We start from the raw sequence: 26,243 nt of genomic DNA, 5'->3' as shown, positions 1-26,243 counted from the left end.
ATTGTTAATTTAAATGAAAATATTAAAGCATTTACACATTTTCAATGTTTTAATTGCTTTTTGCTTCTTGGAAAATTGGATTGAATCAATATAAAGCTCAATTTCTTTCTTGAATTAATATTAATATATTTAATGAATGAAGAAATGAACGAATGACGGTATAACCACGTAAGCATATCGACCACATTTGACTCTACCAACATGTCTGCCTTTTACCGCCAATGTCGTACTTCCGCTCCACGTCCGCCCTGCGCTAATGATATCGCGCTGCTTCCGCCTTGAACTTCCTTTCTGGCAGCGGCTTAATCTTCGCCAACATGCCAGTAAGTACAAGAGCGAAAAACACGTCTATATGCAGCACGCAGAATACATTAAGACCTAAATATCGAAGCGCGTTTACGAACATACACGGCGAGCACGTTTATACGCGCGGTATGACATTTATGAGAAGATGAAACGTAAAAATAAACGTTTAGTCTTGAATGGCTCGGCAGCGTGCGTTCGCCCTGGATCAAGATGGCGGCGCGCATAGAACAAAACATGGAGGTTTAACACCGATATGGCGCATGGTTGATAAAACGGCGTATTTGTGCCATCTGACATTATTAAACAAATACTTAATAACAGCGGTGTTTGAGAATTGTCACACGTGAACGAGTTTGCTTATGGATTTATGGCTGTGAAACGATTCCAACAAAGCAGTCGGAATGGCCCAGAACTGAACTGGGTGCAAGAAAATTAAACCACTTTGCTTAGGAACACAATAGAAGCCACTACTGAGTTATCATGGGTTGAATGTTTATAACGGGAATTGTGTTGGTTTCAATGGTTGTTAGAATGATCTATGTGGGTCTGGTAAAATGTTGGGCGGTGCTGCTGGGATGTTATCCGGTGGATGGGAACCAGTAGACCGCCGTTAAATCCTACTGGAATAAGGCATGTACACTGTTGTATAACATCTAATGTGTTATGTTAACAGCTCGCAAAAGACTTGTTGCACCCGACCCCTGAGGAGGAGAGGAGGAGGCACAAGAAGAAGCGTCTCGTTCAGTGCCCCAATTCTTATTTCATGGATGTCAAATGTCCAGGTATATGTCATTTTCATTACATCACTAATATTCATCATGTGACACACTTGTTGGTGTTTTGTGTGATAGCTCTTGTCTTGTTTTTCAGGATGTTATAAGATCACGACTGTGTTCAGCCATGCACAGACAGTAGTGCTTTGTGTGGGCTGCTCGACAGTGCTGTGTCAGCCCACCGGAGGCAAAGCTCGACTCACAGAAGGTTAGTTTATGTCTTACTGAAACGTTCCGGGGATAAAGAAGAAATGTGTTGAGTCTGTTTTTGAAGGTATTGTTACTGCAGAAATGAGAAAACATGTTTTTTTTTTCTGGAAATAAATAAATGTACTAGTCAGTATTGCTCGTTGTAGTGCAGAATGCTGAGGCTTTGTCAATTTGTTGAATGAGTACAGTAAAAGACATTTTACTGTGTGCACTGTGATAAAGTGAGGTGTCAGATGTGGAGTAAGGATTTTTTAGGTCGCTCCTAATTCATTCTTGTTCGTGAAGCCAATGCTGATTCAAGTCACATTTTAGCAGAGCCATTTAAATGGAAATAACTAGCTTTGCTTACATTGATGTACATTTGTCTCTGTGGAAACTGTGGTGCTGTTGCTATCTAGTTTACCATTGGCACTTAGTGCCTATGAAATGTGTATATACATTATTGAATAACAAACATTTTGTATTATCAGCTGAATTCAGTCCCAGCTGTTTCTGACTGATCTGGCTTGCGTTTCCTGAAACCTTGGTGTGGCTACGTCATTCCTAAGAATATAGTGCTGCTACTCTTAAGGTATAACTCAAGAATGACGTAGCGCTAAGAAGGTTTCAGGAAACGCCGCCCTGAACATTATTTTGGCAATGGCTATTGATGGCATCAAAAAGTGACAAATTGAAGTGATTTTTCATTTGAGGCTGACATCATTTGGAGTCCTTTGTAGATGTGTCCTGAAGCTAATGCGGTTTTATACCTTTCAGCCATAATTTTTTTGTTTATTACAGTAATTCACTGACTTTGTTGTGGACTTTTGCCGAGTATGTTTTATATAATTGTGGGTCAGAATTAATCTCGGGTAGAGCTCATCGTCATGCAGAGTATTTTTATTTATTTGGTTGGGTGTCCTTTTGATCCCGGTGCAATAATATGCCTGAAAGAGAAGAAATGCATTGCAGAACTCACTGTTAAATACTACAATAAAAAAACGCAAGGGCTTCTTATGTTTAGATCTTTTCTGTGATGTCATTTCTGCTTTTGGTTTTCGGACTAGCAGGGATTTTTTGTTATTGACCGGTTTTTCTTCTCATCCCTACAGGGTGTTCATTCAGAAGGAAGCAGCATTAATATGTTCTCTAGATGCTTGCTCATGAGAGAGAGGGAGAAAGAGGGAGAGAAGATGATGATCTGGCCTCCGTGACTGCAGCCTGGTTATTTCACCGAAGGGATAAAGAAATATTACCAAACACCCTCATTAGATGCCTCACGGACATGCAGGAACATTCACTAAACTGTCTCTCTTTCACTCTCTGTTTCAATAAAATGTTTGGGCTACAATAAGGTTGTGATGATGTTTTTCCAACTGATAGTTTGATTATCTGACTGGCTTTTATTACAGGCTCGGAGGCTGTTTTTTTAACTCGTTAGACATCAGTCACTGTCAAAATTCCAATCCAAGTACAATGAACATCTACTATTGAATTTAAATTGAATTTTATATAACTGATTGTGACCGGTCAGGACAAGACTTGGATCTTAAAATAGTTTTCCAAAGAGACACATTTCTGTAGAAATCTTTTCTGTAATCTTTTTAATTTGTACTATTTAACCATTCTATATCAAGTCTGGGGGACTTGAGGACAGTGAATGGCTTCCTATTAGTCCTATATATAAACTGTTAAATGGGCAAGATGTATCTTAAGAAATAAGTAAATTCATTTTCATAAAAAATCAATGTAGTGTGTCTATAATGGTACAGCCAGATGTTATACTTACATTAGTGACATTTCAGTTTTATACCTAAGAGCGCACCATAAACTTAATCCACTAAAACATCATATCTTCTGCATAAAAGTGGAAACTATAGGCCCTTTTGGATGTTCAAGCTGAATTAGAACTTGTAAATGCATTAAAATAAGCAAAATCTCAGTGAATCAACCTTTTTAAAAAGTATCTCACCCTAGACTAGTATAAAGTATAAACTGTTATACTGTTATAGAGTCTTTAAAGAAGCTGAGTTTTGCATACACCTTGTGTCAAATAAACCTTTTAACCAGAAATGTCGTAAGTTTCATAGGAAACATGCTTAGTGTGTCCAAACCGTTAATATTGTACATTTAAATTTAGTCATTTAGCAGACGCTATATCCAAAGTGACGAACAAATGAGGTAAACAATGTAAGTGCATAAGTGCAGTAAAACTGGTCTCATAGCCTAACACAGTGTACAAAGATAATGTCTTTTCTTTTAAAGAGTAGAAAAGAGATAGAAGTCAGAACTAAAAGGTCAGGTGCTGACTGAAGAGATGTGTTTTCAGCCGGTTCTTAAAGACAATATTTAAGCCTCCTTTTGCATGAATTACTGCATCAATGCGGCTTGGCATGGATGCAATCAGTCTGTGGCACTGCTCAGGTGTAACAGATGCCCAGGTTGCTTTGATAGCGGCCTTCAGGTCATCTGCATTGTCTGGTATGGTGTCTCTCATCTTCCTCTTGACAATATCTCATAGATTTTCTGTGGGGTTTAGTTCAGCCGAGTTTGCTGGCCAATCAAGCACAGTAACACCATGGTCATTGAGCCAGCTTTTGGTACCTTTGGCAGGTGCCAAGTCCTGCTGGAAAATGAAATCAGCATCTCCATAAAGCTTGTCAGCAGAAAGAAGCATGAAGTGCTCAATTTCCTAGTAGATGGCTGTGTTGACTGTGGACTGTGGTGCTGTCATTATCTGTAAGCCATAATCATCAAAATGTTAAGAAATAAAGTCTTGAAATATTTCAATATTTATTATTTGTGTAACGAATCTATATAATATATGGGTTTCACTTTTTGAAATGAGTGACAAAAAATATTGATCCTTTTCACGATATTCATTTTTTTAGATGTATCTGTATAAATAACACATGTACATCATTCTCACGTACCTTCTCTGGATCTGTTCCATATTTGTGGAATGATCTGCCCACTGCTGCAAGATCAGCAGATTCTGTAGCCATCATAGAGATATATCCAAAGCGACGTACAAATGAGGTTAACAATGGAAGTGCATAAGTGCAGTAAAACTGGTCTCATATAGCCTACCACAGTGTACAAAGCTAATGTCTTTTTTTAAAGAGAAGAAAAGAGATAGAAGTCAGAACTTAGAGGTCAGGTGCTGACGGAAGAGATGTGTTTTCAGCCGGTTCTTGAAGATGGCAACAGAATCTGCTGATCTTGTAGCAGCAGGCAGATCATTCCACAATATGGAACAGATCCAGAGAAGGTACGTGAGAATGATGTACATGTGTTATTTATACAGGTACATCTAAAAAAAATTATATCGTGAAAAAGGTCATTTTTTTGTCACAATATTCTATTTTTTTTAGATGTAGGCTTCCTGTATTACAGTATATTAAGAGGTGAACTGCAAGAGTATGTGGCGGTTTCCCAGACAGGGATTATTTTAAAGCAGGACTAGGCCTTCTAGTTTCTAAAAACGTATACAAAAAAAACCTTTTATGTTTTAAGATATGTCAGTGTAAGTTCTTTATGATCAAGAAACCTCTAACATTTGAGTTAGTCTAGGACTAGGCTTAAGCCCTGTCCGGGAAAACCTGCCAAATATACTGCAAAATTGGTATTTTACATATACAGCATATGTGTAATAATTTATTTACCTTTTCCTCATGGATCCTTTGAATGCATATTAACCTCTGAGTCTTTCTTTAATGTTCTATACCAAATTTGCAGCCCCTCAGCTTTTACCATCTCGTACTAATGCGGTACCAGAACTGACCACATGGTGTCAGGAAACCAAGGCCTTCAAATCTGTGGCAGATTCGGATATTAAGGAATATGCTGTGCAGTATAAACAAAGAAGATTTACTTGTTCTATATAAAGGGGTAACTTGCTTGTAATTGTTTTGCCCTGAAACTATTTAATGATGTGTCTGTCACCCAGGACATGTGCAGTATCGAGATACATCATGAAGACAAAATGGTGCTGGTGTAATGAACTGATCTGTCCACACATTTGAAGGGATTTAAAACGATGAGTTTTTTGGGGGAAATATCATGGTCTCCTATGGACCGAAAAAGCTAAATTGTTTAAATAATTACTCTTATCTAGTCCCCGGAATACTACAAAATGGTTATGTGATGTAGAGTACGGTTCTAAACATCTGGGCATCTCAATACTTAATGGCGCTGTCCTCCAGGTGAAATATGTAATGCTCGTATTCTGTGACATATCTATATGTTATACACCAATGTTGCACTTTCTCTCAGAGGGCAGTGGGGTGTGAAAGTCTCTCCGGATGCCTGACTGCGAGCTCCACACACCTCGTCTCCATCCCTGTGTGAAGAGGCTACCGAAGAGCATCTGATGTAATAGGGTAATCTATAACAGGGCTCTGTGGTGCTCTGTTTTCCCATTCCCCGTCCTCTGTCAGCACTTCAGCAGGACAAATGAGAGGAGGAGTTTAACTAAGCACATTACAGTGGACCACATGCATGTCGCAGCACTTCTTCAATTAAAGCCCTCCACCACAATATCCTTTATCCCATTAAAACACACACACACACACATACAGAAGCGTGTCAGAACATTCCTGACTGTGCTGGTGAGATATTGTGTGAAATTGGGGTTAGGGTGCCAGAAGTGTGAATAATCTTTTTAAGTTACAGTCTAAAAAATAAAGGTGCTTAAAAGGTTCTTCACAGCGATGCATAGAAGAACCAGTTTTGGTTCCACAAAGAAACATTCAGTCAAAGGATCTTTAAAGTACTAACCTTTTTATAATCTGAAGAACCTTTTTTCACCACAAGAATTCTTCAGATGTTAAAGGTTCTTTAAAGATCCATTAAGACAAAAAAGGTTCTTCTATGGCATTGTGAAGCACCTTTATTATTAAGAGTATAAACCAACAAATTGACAATTATACTTGGAAAAAGCTGAACAAACAAGTTTATATCAATGAGCATGAATAGATTGTATTGTATATAGACTGTATTTTTTTGCTGCCTTAAATTGTACAATTTCACATAAATACATGTTATTTCTTTATAAATTTTGGCTAGCAATGAGTTGCTAAAACATAAAAACAACGTTATGTAATGTTAATGCAAAAACATATGAAGGGTTTGGTTCAAAAATCATGTTTTTTATTGTGCAGTCCAATGAATATTACTCAAACTGCAGCTGGTTTGTTTTGATTTAATCCATAATAACTCAAAAACACAGCGAACTAACTCAATAAAATCATGATAAAATAATAAAAACAGAGTTAACTCATTTTGGAACCAAACTCTTCACATGTTGTCATTTCTTTCTGAGCACATCTTTTTTACAGGGTTCTTTAATGGCGAAACATACAAAGGTTTCCTAAGGACATTTATGATTTTCAAATGTTGTAATTGGCGTGTTAAGAAGATCCCTGTTTTACCTTAATAAAAATGATACAAGCTGAGGTGGACATTATGCATTTATTTAAAGGTGTAGTTCAACCTCAAATAAAACCAAAATTGCCTCTGGCCCACATTTAGTTTCATTGTAGGCCTATAGAAAAACAAACTTGGAATGTACTAATGTTCTCTTTTTTGTTCTACAGGTGAGCAATTTTTTCTAGATTTCAACCCCAGCATATAATGAAAATGCATAGTAAATGCTCATATGGATGCTGCCCACACAGATGTTTCTTCACTGCCTCGCTAAAGATGTTGCACCTTTCAATCTCTTTTAAACATGCGCCCCTGAATTTCACATCAAACATCGTAGTGTCATTTTGACAACACTAGCATAACACAAAACCAAGATTAACAGAGAACGAAAACAAGATTAATACAAATGAGGTTATTTAAGGCATTCAGGAAGACCCTTTTGTCCCTTGATCCGCCCCCTTTGTCTTTTCAATACGCCTGTCCATTTATTCTCCGTACTGCTCTGAGAATCTCAGACATTTGGGGGGCAGGGGGAAGAGAGAGAGAGAGAACGGACTTGTAGGTCTCAGATCAATCAGGTCCTGTTTTCTCTGCTCTTACTTGCTGAGAGTCTCTCTCTCTCTCTCTCTCTCTCTCTCTCTCTCTCTCTCTCTCTCTCTCTCTCTCCCTCTCCCTCTCTCTCTCTCTCTCTCTCTCTTTCTATCTCTCACATCCACAGTTATTCCGTCCACTGCTTGCATCAAGACAGCTCTTGGTTTGCTGTCCTCTCCTGCTCTCCACAGGGATATTTCCTTCTCCACTTTCTGAGGACATTTCTGTTTTTTCGACCCGGCTTCTCTTCGTATCTCCTGGAATGTGGCACTCTTTGGTTTTCACTCTGTGTTGGATCTCATCTCTGATCCAGGGTAGGTTTCTCACCATGTGTTTATCTGTATGTGCGAGTATGTAGATACGAATGTGTGTTTATGAAACAGAGATTCCATGTAATTGAACATTTGAGAGATATTTGTCTAGTCTGTAAATCTTTTTGCCTGTGGGAACCTCGTGCCTCCAGATGTTTCATAAGCTTGGTGTTACTACAGTTTGCAGTCAGGAAGGTAGGAAAGGAAAATCAGAAGTAACAAGAATTAGAATAAGATTAAATTGCTTTGCCACGAAGAATTAGAAGCTGCAATCATAAATTGCACCCCATCTCTCTCTCTCTCTCTCTCTCTCTCTCTCTCTCTCTGCTAAATCTCGTCAACATGCTTTCAATTGTGACATCCCAAAATCTCCTGGAAAATTGTTTGTCTTTCTATTTTCAAGATTAGTATCTTTCGGGAATATTGAGTATTTTAATATTCACATAATAATCACATTAAGTCAAATCACATTCGGTGCAGTCTGAGTTTAGTTTTAGAACTATAATTATTAAAATCAACCAAAAAAATTCAGGTTTCCTTTTTGATCATTTTTAAATGATCAGTTGTAAAATATGCTTGGTTGCTAAATAATGCTTGGTAGTTTCAAGTAAAATATGGCCAATTTTCACACGTACATTGGTTGAAACGATCAAGCAATTTTTAGACTGTAGGCAGACAGGGAAAGTGTGTAAATCAAGGTCAATGGGTTTCTGCGAACACCGAGGTCACATTCGAACTAATAAATGTAATTAACCTTAAAATTGATCATTTCTGTAGTTAATTTCAAAATGGTGACTGCGTCTTTGAAAGCGCAACCTTGCTGACCCCCACAAAACTCTGCAAAATGAAACGAGCAGTGATGGACATGAAATATAGATCCACTTATTGTACAGCCAATAACCATATTCTTACGTCAACCAGGTTTGTTGGTTTTGGCTGGTCTTCAGTTAGCGTTGCCCAGTTATCTGGGGTCAGGATGGGAGACCTGCTAAGACCTGCAAACCGGTTTAGGCTGGTTTAGGAGATCTGAATGCATTCATTCTGTTCAATTCAATTCAATAGAATGAAACGTGGTAAAGTTTAAGGTCTGATTTGACCCACAGTTTACTCATAATCTAGGTTACGTTGAGGGATATTATTTATTTACTGTTTATATTTATATATAAGGACGTTTTAACCCTGGTCTGGAGGTCTGAAGGTGTTTGTGCAAGCTTTAAAATGATACAAACAAACATTCTTTACCGTCAATCCAATTGTGCTCATATTCAGAAATGCCAGAGGGAATTTGTTGTCCAGTCTCACCTGTATGCTGTGAAACCATTGTCAGCCTCACAAATGGCTTCTGCCTGGTAAACAGAATAAGAAACAACATTTTACACATGTTGTACGTCTTGAGGCTAACAGAGGAAATAATAAATTCAAGAGCAGATCCAGCCTCATTTTTAACTGTCAGCTCAGCGCGGGAAGAATTAATGTTGTTCCATTTAGTCACAGCTTGTTCGTGCCACACACACAGATGCACGCTTCACACTGCTTTCAAATGTATAAAGGTTTAGGGTAGAAATTATCTAAAAGTTGTACACTTTGGTCCTTAGCACAACTTGTAATACTTTAACACCAAGCTTAAAAGAGAATTAAATATGAGTTAAGGCCACATGTGAATCTGTCTGTCAGCTGTGGCATTGTTTCTCTCTCTTATCTGTCTCTGTGTATGTGTCGCTTTAGTAAAGCTTTTATTCTGGTTTGGTGTATCCCCGTTTTCTCTCAGTGTCATTGCAAGGCCCGTACCAGAGGACCCTTTTAAAGAATCTCCTGAAGGATTATAACCCTATGGAGAGGCCTGTCGCCAATGATTCTCTGCCTCTCACTGTTGTTATCTCGTTGAGCTTGGTGCAGATCATGGATGTGGTAAGTCCCTCAGTTTCATTTGGAGAAATCTGATCTGTTTAATAACAATGTCTTTTCAGAGACGGTGTTGTGGGTTCTCCCCCTATGTGTGTTTTGATGCCAAAATATAGACTTATCAGAGACATGTGCACACCTTTTCACGCTCATGCCACCGTTATTTATTATCATGGGAACAGGGGGGTCCCTTCTTCCACAGCCCAACCTGGGCTTCATTATATCCAAAACATATATGAGTGAGCCGTCCCCGTGCATGAACAGAATAAATCAAATACGGTAGAAAAAGTTATTACATATATAGGGTTATCTTCAGGTTTCAAATCTGCGACAGTCAAATCAAAATTTTTGCTGAAATCAAGTCCTTCAGATCTTGTCTGAAAAAACACTGGGCTCAGATTCTGTGATCTAACGTTGGCAATGGCGATCTCGGTGTAAACTCAAATCTCGGCAAAAGCGTTGAATACCAAGTGTTCTGGTATGTGCTATTCATGTTCCAGAATTGTGTATATTGTGTAACTAGAATTGTATCATGTGTGTTTAATTTCATTTGTCTGAAAGAGCTTTAAAAGAAATGTCTGATACATAACAGACACGCCTGTTAAGTTATTTGAATTACGAAGAAGCAACCTCCGGTCAATCCGATTTCTCCGGGTGGACACACCATATCATTAGTCATAACCCTCATTATTTCACATGTGTCGTGGGCAATAACTAACTCATAAAATGATTTCAGATCTCCTCTATCCTCTCTTGCTATTATAGGATGAAAAAAATCAAGTATTGACCTCCAATATCTGGGTTAACATGGTAAGCAATCTTTAATAACCTTTCATAGTTTTCAAGATATTATTTTAAAAGTAAAAATGGACAATTCTAGTATATATATATATATATATATATATATATATGGAAATAATGAAAAACATTTTAATTGAATCTGCTATTTATAAATCAAGTGTGTTCTCACCATGTTTCTCAGCGCTGGTACGATCACTATCTACAGTGGAACCAGTCCGAGTATCCAGGTGTCAAAAACCTTCGTTTCACCACAGATCAAATATGGACCCCCGACATTCTGCTCTACAACAGGTGGGCTGTATGCTTCATGCATTGCCACACTGGTGAAATATTTTTGAAACATAGCATTTTCTATTTGTCAGTCACTTTAAATAAAAGGGTTTGCTAAATGAATACTGGTGATCAACATTTAAATCTACAAGTTAGCAGACGGCGACGTGTGTGCTTGAGTGAAGCAGTAAAGAATTCTGGGGAATTGCAATCAGCAGACATTCGCTTGTGCGCGTGTGATTGAGGATTGCGGTATCAGAACTATAATTCAACCTGCGGGGCTAAACAGAGGAGCAACTGCAGATCAATGAACTGAAAATGTGGTCCTTGGGCGCAAGCAGATTGTTCAGTCGAATAGCCAGTGTCCAAACAGCCTATTAACATCCTTCCTCATAGACTCTTTTTTGTATTTGTGGAGCTTGCTGCATAGTTATACATTCAATTTAATCATCGCCTTAAGCTTACTTTTGAAAGGGACATGATTCATTCACGCTGAGTAATATCCTTAAGACTCAAGGGAAGCTCATCACATATTTAACGTTCGCTTCAGATGCACAGAGATGTTCAAAGACCTCAGTTTCATTCCGGATTTGAGTTTCAATTGTCGGTGCGTCGGCCAAGTGTCAACTTTGCTTATGTGTAGCGTGTAAGACCAAAAGCTGAACATAAATGTGTAATATATTCACTCTCTGTTCATTTGCAGTGCAGACGATAAGTTTGACTCCACCTTTAAATCTAATGTGGTGGTGAACTCCAGCGGCTACTGCAACTACCTGCCCCCAGGTCAGTGTTAAACCAATGTACTTAATGTTTATGATGCACTCATATAAGTTGTGATGCATTAAATGCTAAGAGCGATGGTAGGCGTAGAGAGCCACAAGTGGTAAACAAAGCAAAAGCACTGAATGTAACAAAGGAAGGAAGTAGCAAAGGTCCGCTGTGGTTTATTGGAAGAGCAAAAGTTAAAGAGGAAAGGCATGAACATTGTATTGAGAAATGCAGTCGTTCAGATGAGACCCAATTTCTTTGAAGCCGTTCAAGTATTAAGGAGTTCTCGGACTGTGGAAATCAGATTCCTGTGGTGTATTTCACTGTAAATGACGGATCATGAGCCATCAATTTATACATAGAGACATTTATGTCCTCTGACGTGCATTAGTACAAAACAAATATGCAAATGCATATCTGAGTATTTTTGGAAGTATGGAAGAAATGAATTTTAATGAGTCAACATCTCCCATTGTTGAATATGTATCTCTTGCATATGTTAATGTATGCCTCTTCTACAGTCCTCGGGGCAATGGCATGGTTTCTCCAGATCACAGTCTTGGAGTCTATAAAGGAAAGCATCTTGATATAAATTCCCTTTTCGCACACACAGATTGGTGCTCTCTCAGTATAAGGGTCTTTAAATAGCCCTCACAGTCACTGCAGACACAAACAAACACTTTCACTAGCATGAGCAAATCTTGCCCGCATGGCTCATATTTTGGAACTCACTCACACTGATTTCATTACATTTTATCGCTGCGTATTTCTCTTCTAACATTAAAGTCATGTAGTCCCTCAGCCCCAAACAGAAATCAAATGCCTTTTTGAAGTCAAGTCAGGCAGAGAAGGCAAGAAAATGAGGTAGGGTGGATAAGGGAGAGAGAGAGAGAAATCTCATCTCGAGAAAATATTTATTCATCAGTGGGTTTGTGGATTTAAACAGTTTTTAATTATCCAACGATCTGGGCAGATGCCAAGGACACACAGAAAGTGAAAATTTTGGTTTTTATTTAGTGCAATTTTCTGACTGACTGTGCATCGGTGTCAGTCAGATGGATGCATCGGGTGAAAGATGAACATTTCACTAATTTCACACGTAAAAACGAACCTGAACTGAATAGTTCTTTCATCGCCGTAAAGATCCTTTAGTAGCATCCTCATTTTTCAAAGTGTACTAAAGAGAAAAACCTTGAATGCCTTCATGTGGAGGTCAGCAGAGAGGAACAAGTTGATGATGAAAAGTTACTGTTTTGCATTTCTGATGTTTGGTATTATACTCTGTATAAATGATAGACATTTGGACTACTGCACTACCTCTAGGCTGCTTTTTTGTTTTTATGGGACGGCCAAGTACAGTAATAAATATGATTTAGGAAAGAATAAAATGGGTATCAAAATGTGTTGGTATATGGGGTTGTCTGGCCCTGACTCCTGCACTGGGATGGTACCCTTTAAAAAGGTCTTAATATGTCTCCTTTAGGCATAATGGTATACATTTGGTACCAACATGCACATTTTCACTTTAGGTACAAAATGTTGTTCCTGTAGCTCACTAGTAGAGCATTGTGCTTGCAACTCAAAGCTCGTGGGTTTGATCCCAGGGAACACATTCTGATAAAAGACACAAAATGTTTATTAGTGACCATTGTCTACATCCCTTATCCTACCCAATATCTAAACCTAACAACTACCTTATTAACTATTCAAATTCAAGAATTATTAACTATTCAAGCATCAAATTTAAAAGTTATTGGGGAAAAGTCGTAGTCAATGGTATGTTAATACTGAGAATTACCCCTTATGCTGAAGTGTGACCAAAGCTTCTGCCAAATGAGCAAAAGGGAGTGTATGTTTTTACCACCCAAGTGATTTCTGACAGAATATAGAAATGATAATATATACCATATGTACACACTAAGGTGTTTGGGGTAGCATCCACTATAACTAATTATAACTATATAATTCTATGATTATACAATACATGAGCCCCAATACATTCACTATCAGCGCAAAAATACAAATGAAAAGATGGTCTAAGGGCCCATAACAGGTTTTAGCACGCATGAACTGCTGCCGCTCCTCTCTGCATCGTCTCATTCATTTTTTTCGCTGGCTTTACCGCTTGCCTGATGCCTTTCCACTGAAGAATCTATTTAGCGGGAGTGTGCGGTGGTTTTGCTAGCTCACGAGCAGTCGTTATTGATTTGCTTTAAGGATTAGTCACCTGCTTCCCCAGAGCAGAAGCCGTCGACGTGGAAAAGAAAGGCAGCAAAAATCCAGGAGAGATTTGAGACACTTAGACTGAGCTGTGCTAAAGCTTTCTATTGATTTAGATTGTGCTCTTGAGCTATACCTACACTGTTAACTATTTTAAATGGCAGGTTTGCTTTGAAAATGCAATATTGACTCATTTTGAGATGAGCTATGAGATGCATTAGTTTTACTATAAGACCGTCTTTGAGTTACGCTGTCGGTGTCTTCGATTCAGTTTATTTTCTGAAAGAAAATGATTCTTGTTGGAAATGCATTAGAGCATTTGCATTATGCATTAGATGCGATACGAGCAGTAGCAGATGTTGTCTAGCGATGCGACAAAGTTGAGAAAACTTAAACTTCATGCAAATGAAGAGCGACTTTCAGGAGCGACAGCCAATAGGAAGATGGAAGATCTCACGTGACCAGTGGATGTCGCCACTCAGGCAAGCACTAGTGGGAACTAGCGACCTAAGCGCTAACCCCTGGCGACTCGCAGCGACGAAATCGCTTGTAATCCGAACACAGCATTAGTCACCTAGTTTTATAAACAAGCTTAAATGTAATTTCCTGCTAAAGCAGTTTATAAATTATTTCAGTTAAGTCAGTAAGTTGAGTACATCAAAGACATATCTGTATCTTTAATAAATGTGTTTAGCATATTAAGTGATGTTCTGGTTAGGTCCCTTGAGGCACACAGAGGCTTTTAGTGTCTTTTAAAGCTGTTATTAGTCATGCTTACTGAAGCTGTTTTTTATATTAGTCACAAACTGTATATTTTAAATACTGAAAAATGTAGGAGCTACAAGAAACAGGTTACATGCTCTTCATTTATTCTGTTCAAGCACTTCACATTGCACGTCCGTGGTCAATTGGTTCAAATGCTTTTTGTGAGGTTCAGGTTATTCCCTTCTTGATGTGATTTTCTGGAAATTTTCTGGATCGTTGAATCAGTATGGAGAGAAGCGCGAGCAGCTTCTTTTCCGTTTCATCTCAAGTGTGATTCCTCCAATTAATATTTAAACGTAAGATTAGGAATCTTTTGAAGCCGTGCTTTTACTTATGCTGTTTAAAAGATGACTGCAAGCGAAAGCAGCACCCTTTTAGTTTATTTCATATCTAATTTATTTTCATGTTTCATTTATGTCACGTTTTTATTTTCAGTCACATAAATAGCTTATTTGCAAAGCAAGTTTAAAAGAATAGCAACTTAATCTGCCCGTTGTGTGCTTTTTAAGGACGACTTGTCTACTTTCTCTCAGTTTAATGTGCATAAACGTATTGTCTTGTATATATAACCATTCTTAGGTTCATTAACCCAAAAACGGGATCAACAAATGTGACCCTAGACCACAAACCCAGTCTTATGTGTCAAATAATTGATATGTGGTTTGTAAGGATAAGACAATATTCGGCCCAGATACAAGTATTTGAAACTCTGGATTCGGAGAGTGCAAATTATTCTAAATATTGAGAAAATGGCTGTAACAGGCTGTTGCTCAGAAGAAACAGGTTTGTTTTAATGCTCTCTATTGGTTTACCACTGAAATGACCCTGTGGAGTGTAGATGAACCCTAAAGCAGAAATTCTACGCTTTACATAGATACCAAAACTGCTATTTCCAAATAATAGGTAGCAGCCACTGAAGTTTGCAGGAGTTTTGTTCACTATTTGGCTGGATCCACTCACAAAAATGAAGTTTTGAAGGGAATGTACAAAATATCATCACGGAACATGATTTTTACCTAATATCCTAGTGATTTTGGGCAGAAAAGAAAAACTGAAAATGTTCACCCACACAATGTTGTTGGCCATTGCCACAAATATTCCTGTGCTACATATGACTGGTTTTGTGGTCCAGGGTCACAAATGGTGTCAAGGCGGGATCATTTGTTTGTTGACCAATGGTAGACGGGGGGATGTTCTGAATTCTAATGTTTTTTGTACAGAGACGGCAGTGGAACAGAAATGACATTAACCTTTAATCTGGAGTCCATTTAGTCACAGATCTGACTAAGTTTGGTGGTGTCTGTGTGTGACAACATAATAATTGTGTTAGTCTGGTTGTAGAGTTCACAGGTCTTTATGTGAAGGCTCAGGGATTTCTCAGTGTGTATCTCTTGCAGTAACTGTCTGGTTTTGCGCCAGTTAAAAGGTCAATTGGATTCAATTTGGAATGAACTGCTGCAATGTGGCATTTCAAGGAAGTACATTTGTCAGCCGACTCTCACTCCAGCTGATTCGGCATTACAGCTAGATTTGTGTATGGCTTATATATAAACGCATTCTTTTCCTCATATTTGTTTTCTCCTCTCCCATCCCAGGTATCTTCATGAGCACATGTAACGTGGATGTACGCTGGTTTCCGTTTGACATCCAGAAGTGCGAGCTTAAATTCGGCTCATGGACGTTTGATGGATGGCTGCTGGACCTCCAGATGAATGAGGCAGATCTCTCTGGCTACATGCCCAACGGAGAGTGGGACCTCGTGGGTGAGTTAGTACAGGCAACATCTCCTGTTGGTGAATCACGATCAAACAAACATTCTGTCCGCGGGCAGAACGCTGTACGAATGTCAAATGTGCGTTGGTGTAGGAATAACAGTGATTGGTTACTCAGACTCAGTGAGAGGTCCGTTTAGCAGAAGTATGATGGCATAAAATGTTTACAGCATATCTTATTTGCTAGCCTGGGTGGTCTGGCCATAGATTGCAAGTGGAATTTTTACGTCGGGCTGTGGGCTGACAGAAATGAATTTATATGCAAATTCTTTCTGGTCTCTGTGAATTCGTGAGTATGCCGGTGATGTTGGCAACGTAAATATAGTAGTTATCGTGAAGCATTACTACTCTCAAATTTTTTTTACGGTGATTTTAGGTGAAGCACATTTGAAAGCTGTGAAATCGATGAAATGTACTGTTTAAATTGTGTAAGTAAAAATTTAAGTAAGTGCGAGTAACTCAAATGTTCCTATTAGAATTCACCCGAAATATTAAGTGTATATTGAAAAAATATTTTGTTGCATAAATACGTATTTTTGTCCTTAAATAAACTTAAATAATAAATGTTCATTTTATAGAAATTAACTGTCGGATTCTTATATTTTATAAAAAATGATATGTCCCACTGAAACAATCTGCCAGATTACATTTTAAAATATTTTATTAGGTTAATATATTAATATATTTTTGTGATATCTAATATGCCACATGCATAATTTTTTTGAAGTGTAGTGATATATTGTGGCAACGAGTGTTTCCTCTAGGTTTAGGGGTTTGGGGGGGATGTGCGGTCTATATATTTTCTTTGCGGCGGAGGTCCTGACAATACTTTTCTAAATCAATGATATTTCATCAAATGAGCTCACTCGAATATGTAAAAGGTAAACATCTTATGTTTTATCAGGCCATTTATTTTATATTCTGATAACCACAGTATGTATGAAACATAGATAGGCCTGGTAATGTGTTGAAGGCTCAGATGCTAAATCAAAGTCCTGGTGGTCTATTTTAATATTTTAAAAACTGCTGACAACAAAATGTAGCAACTGAAATGAATGGTTGAACAAGTAGCCTTTCTATGCCATTCATACTAGAACTGATTCTAAATAATCTTTTAGATGAAAACATGATTCATTATGAAATGCTCTTAACATTCTGATTATTTATGCTTTTGTTATTATTAATATCATTAATCATTTATATGCGACGCGTCTCTGGCGGGAGAAGCAGCGCTCACCTGAGCAATAAGATATTAGAAGATGTAGTGGCAAAATATAATAAACATAAATGTCCAATTTAAACTACAGAAATAGTCTGATGTTTTGAATGCTTCATTATAACTAGATAGAATGAAGCCAGAACTGGGTGAAACCTGTCATCCGGTGGTGACTGAAGTGTTGCTGCTTGTCAGGGGCGTGTGTGCGTCTTTTCTGTACTTAGACTCGGAGCAAGAGAGTGAAAGTTGCCATCTTCACCAGCCTGGGCGCTTTTATCCAAAGCGACATACAGAGAGTTCAGGGAGCAATAAAGCGATATATCATACAGGAGCAATAATACAATAGGTGCTCAAACAAAGTTACTAGTTTCCACAAAAGCCAGAACAATGCCTGTTGAGAGAAAGTGAGAAATGACATGCCGCCTATCCTAATGCTATTAGATTTAAAAAAAAAAAAAAAAAGTTATAGACATGTTCTATTTGAAAGGTAATCTTTGATGACTTCTCTTGTGATCTGGCGCTATATAGAAAATAAAAGTAGCTTGACCTATAAGGGGGGCGAGAAATGCCGTTGGGTTGCAATGCACGCCCCCCTAAGGTAATGGTAGGGGAAACACTTGATATAATGTAATTTTTTTAAGATGTGTATTATGGCAACTTTGCAATTCTTTTGGCAACACATGTCCCGCATCAACTTATGATTATGTGATGTATGATGTTGTCTTCATAAAATCATCCTAAATTATGTAAGGATTTTTTTTTAAACCTTGATATTTTTATTATTTGAAATCAGAGTGAATTGGCTGAAATCAAACTTTGAGTCTTATCTCAAAATTTTATTTTGGGACTTTAACCTTGATTCAGACTAGGTCGCAAATAATGTAATATTATATAGTTCAATATAATTGTTTGCCTCATTTTGTAAGTCACCGTGAATAAAAGTGTCTGCTAAATGATTACATGAAATTATATATATAAATATAGCGTTAATGTTTTCAAATTCTATTCTTTTAATTTCAGTTTAAGTATTGTGGCCCCCCTGGCATATACTGTAATAGGAATGACATGCTGTGGGTCTTGGTCCGGCTCAATCCCCTTTTGCTACATACTAAAATGAGACTGATAAAGGAGAATATCCAGCTTTATAACGCTTTATCAGTCATATTTATCCATATTCCACCCAATGAGCCTGTTAGTCCTTAAATGAAATTGAGTGGATAAGTGGACTGGAAAACCATCTTGCGCTGCACATTTCTGTCTCTCACACTCATCTTATTATTGCTTCCCGTTGCATAAGTCATTGCACTGTTTTCTCTTGCTGTGGCATTACACCAGTGACCGTATTAAACATTCAGCAGGTGAGGAACCTGATCGCTTGCTGTATTTATATTAATGCACACATTAGCATTTGCCTCAACATTTACAACCCTGCTGGAAAATCAAGCTTCTGATTCTAGCTGCATTTACGTATAGTTTCTGGTCATTTGTTGTCGTAGGCGGTTGATAAAGCTGGACTACAAAGGTAAAACAAATAAAATATTCAATAAAAAGCTTAATGTGATTCAATATGACTTTTGATGGAGCTAGAAGATCAAGTTTATTAAAGGGATAATTCACCCAAAAGTTGTGTCATGATTTATTCCCCCTCGTGTCGTTCTAAACATGTAGGACCCTTTCTCTTGTAGAACACAAAAGAAGATATTTTGAAAATGTTTTTTGTCTATACAATGGAAGTCAATACTAATCGATGTTGTTTGGTTACCAACATTCTTCAAAATATCTTCTTTAATGTTCTTTAAACCATACAGGTTTGACATACTGCACATAAGATTAAGTAAAATATGTAAGAATCTTCATTTTTTTGTGAACTCTTCCTTTTAATAGTTCTTAAGGCTCAAGTTGTAGAACATGTTGCTGGCAATGCCAAGGTCATTGGTTTGCAGGGAAACTATGAAATGGCTCACACGCCTGACTGAGGCTGTTCAAGGCTGTTTTCGAGCGGGGAAATAATGTCTACATTTTTTCTTACTCCAGCATCTGTTTTTCAAAGATGTTCTTGAGGAGAAGCTTTAGGGGTTATCTCTCTAATGATGCTCAGACAGAAGCATGATGTTCAGACGCAGGGATGAACTCGCCCCCAGCTGACTTCGGCGGATTAGAATGTTTATTTGTCGAAGATCAAAGGTGGAAGCGCAGCATTGGCCGCTCATAAGGACGACAGCATCTCTTTGAACGCTACACTAATGCCCGGCATCAACAAGTGCACCCATCATTATACATTGCCCATAATTATTCTCCTCTCGTTCTGTCTCCACTCAGGTGTGCCGGGCGCGAGGAACGAGCTGTACTACGACTGCTGTAAGGAGCCTTATCCAGACGTGACGTTCGTGGTGACCATTCGCAGACGGACGCTCTACTACGCCTTAAACCTGCTCATTCCCTGCGTCCTGCTCTCATCCATGACCCTGCTTATCTTCCTGCTACCTGCCGACTCCGGAGAGAAGATCTCACTAGGTATTATGAATGAAAGATGGGGAAGAGGGAACGTGAAAGGGCCTCCAGGACTATTACTGCAGTCTTAGTATTGAAAAAGAACGTTACTGTCTTTCCAAGGTCTATACATTTTAACAAAGAGCAGAAACACACAGGAAACACGTGGGTGCTTGTTTCAAAGCGATCGAACTGTGTCATCAACTGAACTCTTTTATTTAAGTTAAATTAATCATCTGAAAGATGTTTAACATTCAGATTACTGACAGTTCAAAAAGCAAGTTAAAATAGTCAAACAGAAATCAAAGGAATGCTTTATGTGTTACACGAAGAGTGATTAAATAAAGGGAATACAGAAAGGCTTAGAGCGGCCAAAGAGACAGTTTGCTCACCGCTGAAGGGAAATGCTTCGCTGTACACTCATATGGGCAATTCATCTATTGATGTAATTAAAGCAGCGAGGAGTCAATGTGTGTAAGAGAAAGACAGAATGCATTGCACTTTCCAGGAACCAGAGCTGCAATTTTTTAAATGGGGGTGAACATGGGTGAGAAGGAAGAATGCTTTGCTTGTTTGTTCGAAAATGTTTGGTGTGAAGGTTCAAAATGTATCCTCAAGCATCTTTGAGGTGTCAGCAGTCTTTGTCCGTGCCAATTAAATTTACAACTTGATCGAGGCGGAGACAATTACACTAAAAGTACACAAAGGTCAATGTCACATTCCAAACGCCTCGACTGGATATTTGTAACTGTGATGATGATAGCACAAAAAAGGCTGATGTTTAAAAAATGCTTATGTTAGTTAAATACAGTAACCCTGGTAAACATTTACTAACGTACGCTAAAGTGGCTTAAAATCGATTCGATTCGACCTTAAAGAGATAAACATATCTCACCCTCTCGTCGTTTAAAACCTGTATGACTTTCTTTCTTCTGCAGAACATAAAATATGATATTTTGAAGAATGTTGGTAACCGACGATATGCGGTATCAATTCAGTTCAAATGAGTGGACACAAATGCAATGCCAGTCATTGGGTACAGCTGCTACCAACATTCTTCAAAATATCATCTTTTGTGTTTTGCAGAAGAAAGAAAGTCATACAGGTTTGAAATAACAAGAGTGTGATTAAACGCTGAACGATTTTTCATTTTTGCTTGAACAATCCCTTCAAACTGGCCGTTATTTTGGAAAGAGGTAGAGAACCCGGTGTGGAGTGCATTTTGCATTACCGGTGTTCCATTTGAGCATTACATTAATCTCCCTGCATACAATTTTTATTGGAGCTTCAAAGGGATGTTTACTACTGCTTGTAATGTTCTTAGAAGCATAAACAGGTTCTAAAAATAAAAAGCTGTCTGCATTACAATGAACATTTTAGGCAAAAAACTCAAAAACGATCTCAAATTGTCTGTTAAACCAGTACCAGAAGCTCAAGCATGGAACCTTTTGCCGCTATATACATCGAATGCACTGCATGCAATCCTATGGATAATATACAGTAAATGAATTCAGATGATGAATTCAGTCAAGCACATTTGGTGCTGTATTTGTCACAATAATTTTATAGAGTGTCCATTATGCCAAGCCGTCGCTTATAAATCTGGGCAAAACAGATATGTAGGTTGAGTTAGAGAGCCGAAGCAGATTTAAACAGCAGATAGAGATGGATGGATTGTATGTGTGGTGGGGGGGGGGGGGGGGGTGTGTGTGTGTGTGTTGCAGGCAAATGGATAGCAGAAGGAGATGGAGGGAGATGACTTGAGCTAAACTAAAGAGCAATTGAGGAAGAGGAATGGCCTGATGTAATTCACTTTATGTATCACTTCATCAAGCCCGGCTCCGCTGTCCAATCGGATCCAATCAAATTCTGTCAAGATGAGTTACATCCAATAAGAAGCCATGTTTGGGCATCTCATGGCAGTTATATAGAGATTGTGCCAATTTCATGCATAACAAGAGATGCTATATTAAACATTGTATTAAATATGCATTTATTTTAGTGGTGGACCGATATGGGTTTTTCAATACCTGTAGAGGCTGGCTGATGGCCAACATACTACAGCATAAATGATGTCATGAAATGTAATGATAGTAAATGTGACGTGCAAAAATTAGATGAAGTTTATTTAAAATCTATGCAAACTTATGTTTGTGTAAATAGACAATGCCTATATGGATATCAGAATGGCTAAACATGATCCTTAGGGTTGTATATCGGTCGATCACTAATTTCTTATATCATGTGTATAATTCATTATACACAATTACGTGTCTATTTCATACAATCCATTTTTTTTGTTTTAAACCTATTTACAGGTATTACTGTGCTACTCTCATTAACAGTCTTCATGCTATTGGTGGCAGAGATCATGCCAGCAACCTCCGACTCCATCCCGCTGATAGGTAAAGCATGCATGTGGGTGCATTTGTTTGCTTCTCTGTGTGTTGTCTGCAATATTTCTGTATTCCAAGCCTGCGTCCTCCCACGCGGTTCATTTGAAAAGCGATGCACAAGGCACCGAGCCCTCGGAATATATAAGTCTGCATCTGAGCATTTTAACATCTTGAAACGATTTGTAAGATTCCGTGATTTAAGTATGCTGCGTTTCGCAAACTACGCCACTCCTGAATAAATCGGCCACCTTTTTGTATCGTGGCCAAAAGTGCTGGTCTTGGCAACATAAGCTTGGCTTCTCATAGTAATTTGCCATGTGAATCGTAAAAGCCTGTAAACTGGAAATGACAGGCAAGGCTGGCTAGGTGAAGCAGAAGAAAAATAAAAATGTATCCAACTGGAGACAGAGATGATCCCCTCATGAGAACAACCCGCCCCACATTCTTTTTCCACCCTTTGGTTTATAGGCCCTCAGAAGCCGCAGAGATGCAATCTGCAGAAATGCATTTGCTGGAAGAGTGTTCATCCAGAGCGCTCTGTCTCTTTTGTCTGTTTCAATGGGACCCTCTTGCTTCTTTATGATTGCGTTTTTATGGTTTGCTCATCCTTCCCTGCGTCACTCTTTTACAATCAATGCCCTTTTTTGTCACATTTTGCCCTGCTATGCTTGGGTGATAAAAGGAGCTGTTCAACTAATAAATGATAGATTTATGCACACCGTTCTCTCTGTCTCTCTTTCTCTCAGGGCAGTACTTCGCCAGTACAATGATCATTGTTGGCATGTCAGTTATTGCAACGGTGGTTGTGCTGCAGTATCACCATCACGACCCCAATGGAGGAAAGATGCCCAGATGGGTACGTACCAGCACACATACACTGTCCCAGGTGTGCCTAAAACCACTAATCCCTTCCGCACATTTCTCAACATTCACCATTGTGTCCTGAAAGCGGTAATTTACTGTTTGAAATGATAATAGAGATAAAGCTTACAGAGGGGGACTAAATGAGTAAATGGGATGCAGATGGATATAGATCTGCAGTCTGTCGATGTTGATGAATGACCTTATTTGAGCGTTCTGCAAGCCAATTAGCAGCTCAGCTGATGTGCCCCGGTCTTGCTGCTCGAACCCTGTTAACTGACAAAGCCAAATGTGACTACAAAGCGAAGCTGGCAGGTTTATTCACTCCGGAACTCTAACATCAATTTTACATCACAAGACCAGATGTTAGTTGTTTTGAGTCACTGTAATAGCCATGACTGGGTAAAAAGAGTCAGATGGCTTGGATCAAATCTCAAACCATACAAGTAAAAGTCATTAGCAGCGTTTACACCCAACACTAGCAGGGATTCAAAGAAACTCAAAGCGGAAATCGTCCTCCTTTGAAGAACCTGGAAAGTCTTGCGTGACAAAAATGATGGTTTTCTTGGGTAGGAAAAAGGACCAAAAGAGATCCAGTTCAAACACACGTCAAAGAAAAAGTAAGGTGGATACTGTTCAGGGATGCCCGTATAACACTCATGGGGTTTGAGTTCTGCGGAAGGTATAGAGGAAAATATGAGAGAGACAATTCAGCCTATTTGTATGTGCAGAATGTCTTTGTTATGTCTGTTTCAAGTTTTCAGCACGCTGTGACATGACACTTGTGACAAGGTGGTTATCCTGCTAACCAACTAAATGTCTCATAGTCTCAGAAAAATGATAAACCGATTTAAATGGCTATTATTAGTACCATCATGGTGTGAGCTAATTATTAATGATAATCTTAAATAAAAAAAATCTTATTTTGCCTTGTCGAGCTTGTGCAGAGGTTGCAGCTTTTGCCAGAGGGGACCTGGAATCCCCTGGTTAGGCCTGGTTTCCCTCTGAGGTTTTTTCTCCTCCAATGGAGTTTTGGGTTCCTCGCCACCGTTTGCATACTGTTTTGCACTGTTTGCCTGGCCGGGAGGGCTGCTAGAATTTAATTAATTATTTAATTAACACTGCATATAGGAATTTGTAGTCTGTCTGATATTTGACCTGTGTTTTGACTTGCATAACCTTATATGTTTTGCTAATATGTTTTCTTTGAACAGCTACTTTGTAACAATGAAAATTGTAAAAAGCGCTATATAAAGAAAGTTGACTTGACTTGAGCTATTTGGATGAAATGACAAGTATTTTTGATGAGCATCCATTTCTTGAAGTGATTTAAATGTGATGTGGTTGTCATCAATTCAGTTACCTATCAATTTAGAAACAGATTACAATTTTACAGACAGTTATTTTATAAAAACTTGCTTAATAGCACTATGAAAATGACAGTCTGATTACAAGCAGACAAATATTTTAACAGCTACAGGTAGTATCGCTTATGTACAAATCTTGTTAATGTGTACGTTTTTGCATTTTGTTCCACATGAACTTGATATTTTCATAGACTTCAATTTAATACACCAAATATGCATTAAGATGATAAACAACAACCTAGTTGCTCAAACTGCAGTTTTTCCGTGGACTATAGCAGTGCCAACCACATTAGTCCTACATGTGCCACGCTTTATTTCTTTCCTTGGCCAGAATTCACCAGTGCAACCTCATAATTCCACCATGTATCTTCTTTATATCTCTCTGTGTCATAGTCCTTGCAGTCACATCTTGCTGTATTACAACTCCTATCCTACAGCAGAGCACTGCAAGCTATTGTAGCGTCTGAAAAAGCAATGCCTGAATTTTTGCTTGCTGTTCTTTTGCTATCATAGAATTAGGCCAAACTAGCCGTTTGTTTTGACAGTACGTGTAATGGATATGCAATATGTGATTCAGAAGTGCTCAAGAGCTGCACTGCTGTATAAAAAGTATTTAAAGGATTTGGACTTTCTCAGAATGTTTTTACTCTTGAAAATCACTCATAGGTTCAAACCTTTTACACTTGGCCTAAGTTAAATAAAAATGAGCATATTCTCCACAAGGTAAAACTTCACCAATACAGTTTTGTTTCTCTATTTTCATAGGTTCAGCTAGTCTTGCTCCAATGGGTTGCCTGGTTTCTGCGTATGAAGCGTCCTGGTGAATGTGAAGACCCCGAGCGTCCTCCCTGCGCCCCCCACTTACGCCGCTGCTCCTCTGGATCACAGAGCGGGAGCCTTCCGAACGCTCCTGGTTCTGCCTCTGCGGACTTACACCACCACCATGCATCTTCCACGCTGCATCCGCTTCATCCCCAGAGCCTCCTGCAGGCAGGACACACCCATCTCCACACCCAGACCAACAGTGCTAACAACAACGGCAACCTGCTGTACATCGGCTTCTCCAGTCTGGATGAGGCATCGCCGCCGCCCCTGCTGTCCGAGTCCTTACAAAGGAACAGCGTGTCCGGTGGCTCACGTCCTGTGGTAGTGTCGCCCCCGGCGGTCGGCTCCAGTCCGCCTCCTCACCTCCCCTCTCAGTTTTGCAGCCCTCCGCCTCCACCGATGACCAATATGGAGGCCACAGGATGTCCAAGCACTGTGTCTGGTGGTGGAGGTGGTTGTTCTTGTTCGGGGACCAGCGGAGGTGGAGACCCACAGCTTCAGGCAATTTTAGAAGAGGTGCGCTATGTTGCCGACAGGTTCCGCGGACAAGACGAGAATGAAAGCGTGGCAGATCAATGGAAGTTTGCAGCAGCGGTAATCGATCGACTTTGTCTGGTGGCGTTCAGCGTTTTTAACATCATCTGCACCATCTCCATTCTCATGGCAGCGCCAAACTTTGTGGAGGCTGTTTCTAAGGATTTTATCTGATTAAGTGGTGAATACTTGCTGTTTGAAAAGAACGTTGAAACTGATTGATCGTAATTGGGAAATATTCGTCACCCTGAAACAGTGACTCAACTTTTCCCCAAACTATGATGGGAATAATGCAGGAGATCCTGATGGCTGGAAAAGAAAAGTTTTGATTGTTTGGTGTCCTTCTACCTTGGACATCTGGCCAAAACAATCTAAACATTCTAAACAATGATGTGTGTCAAAAGCTAAACACCACAAAAGTGTTTGCAAATGAAGAGAGGAACAGTTCACTATGTGGTA

At 38.9% G+C, this 26,243-nt stretch overlaps 2 protein-coding genes across 2 annotated transcripts; both read left to right on the top strand.

The window, feature by feature from the left end:
• Positions 1-289: 289 nt before the first annotated feature.
• On the top strand, positions 290-2,622 carry rps27.1 (ribosomal protein S27 isoform 1). The gene is made up of 4 exons (XM_079484119.1): positions 290-323; positions 980-1,088; positions 1,177-1,287; positions 2,381-2,622. The coding sequence occupies exons 1-4, from the start codon at positions 318-320 to the stop codon at positions 2,407-2,409; spliced, it is 255 nt and encodes an 84-aa protein (XP_079340245.1). The 5' UTR covers positions 290-317; the 3' UTR covers positions 2,410-2,622.
• A 4,926-nt stretch (positions 2,623-7,548) lies between these two features.
• chrna11 (cholinergic receptor, nicotinic, alpha 11) lies at positions 7,549-25,958 on the top strand (the record flags this gene model as incomplete). Its single annotated transcript, XM_079484989.1, has 10 exons — positions 7,549-7,600; positions 9,366-9,505; positions 10,265-10,309; positions 10,482-10,591; positions 11,274-11,353; positions 15,919-16,086; positions 19,631-19,825; positions 22,120-22,206; positions 22,944-23,053; positions 25,191-25,958. The coding sequence occupies 10 exons, from the start codon at positions 7,549-7,551 to the stop codon at positions 25,956-25,958; spliced, it is 1,755 nt and encodes a 584-aa protein (XP_079341115.1).
• Between the last annotated feature and the right edge of the window lie 285 nt (positions 25,959-26,243).

Source organism: Barbatula barbatula, assembly GCF_947034865.1.
Source record: "Barbatula barbatula genome assembly, chromosome: 21".
In the NCBI taxonomy this organism is placed as follows: Eukaryota; Metazoa; Chordata; class Actinopteri; order Cypriniformes; family Nemacheilidae; genus Barbatula; species Barbatula barbatula.
Note: the sequence above shows the minus strand (reverse complement) of the source record. Positions and strands in the feature narration are given on the sequence as shown.

Coding starts and splice junctions, on each gene's coding strand:
- rps27.1 (XM_079484119.1), top strand. Junction 1,089..1,176: donor CATGGATGTCAAATGTCCAG/GTATATGTCATT, acceptor CTTGTTTTTCAG/GATGTTATAAGATCACGACT. Junction 1,288..2,380: donor CAAAGCTCGACTCACAGAAG/GTTAGTTTATGT, acceptor TCATCCCTACAG/GGTGTTCATTCAGAAGGAAG.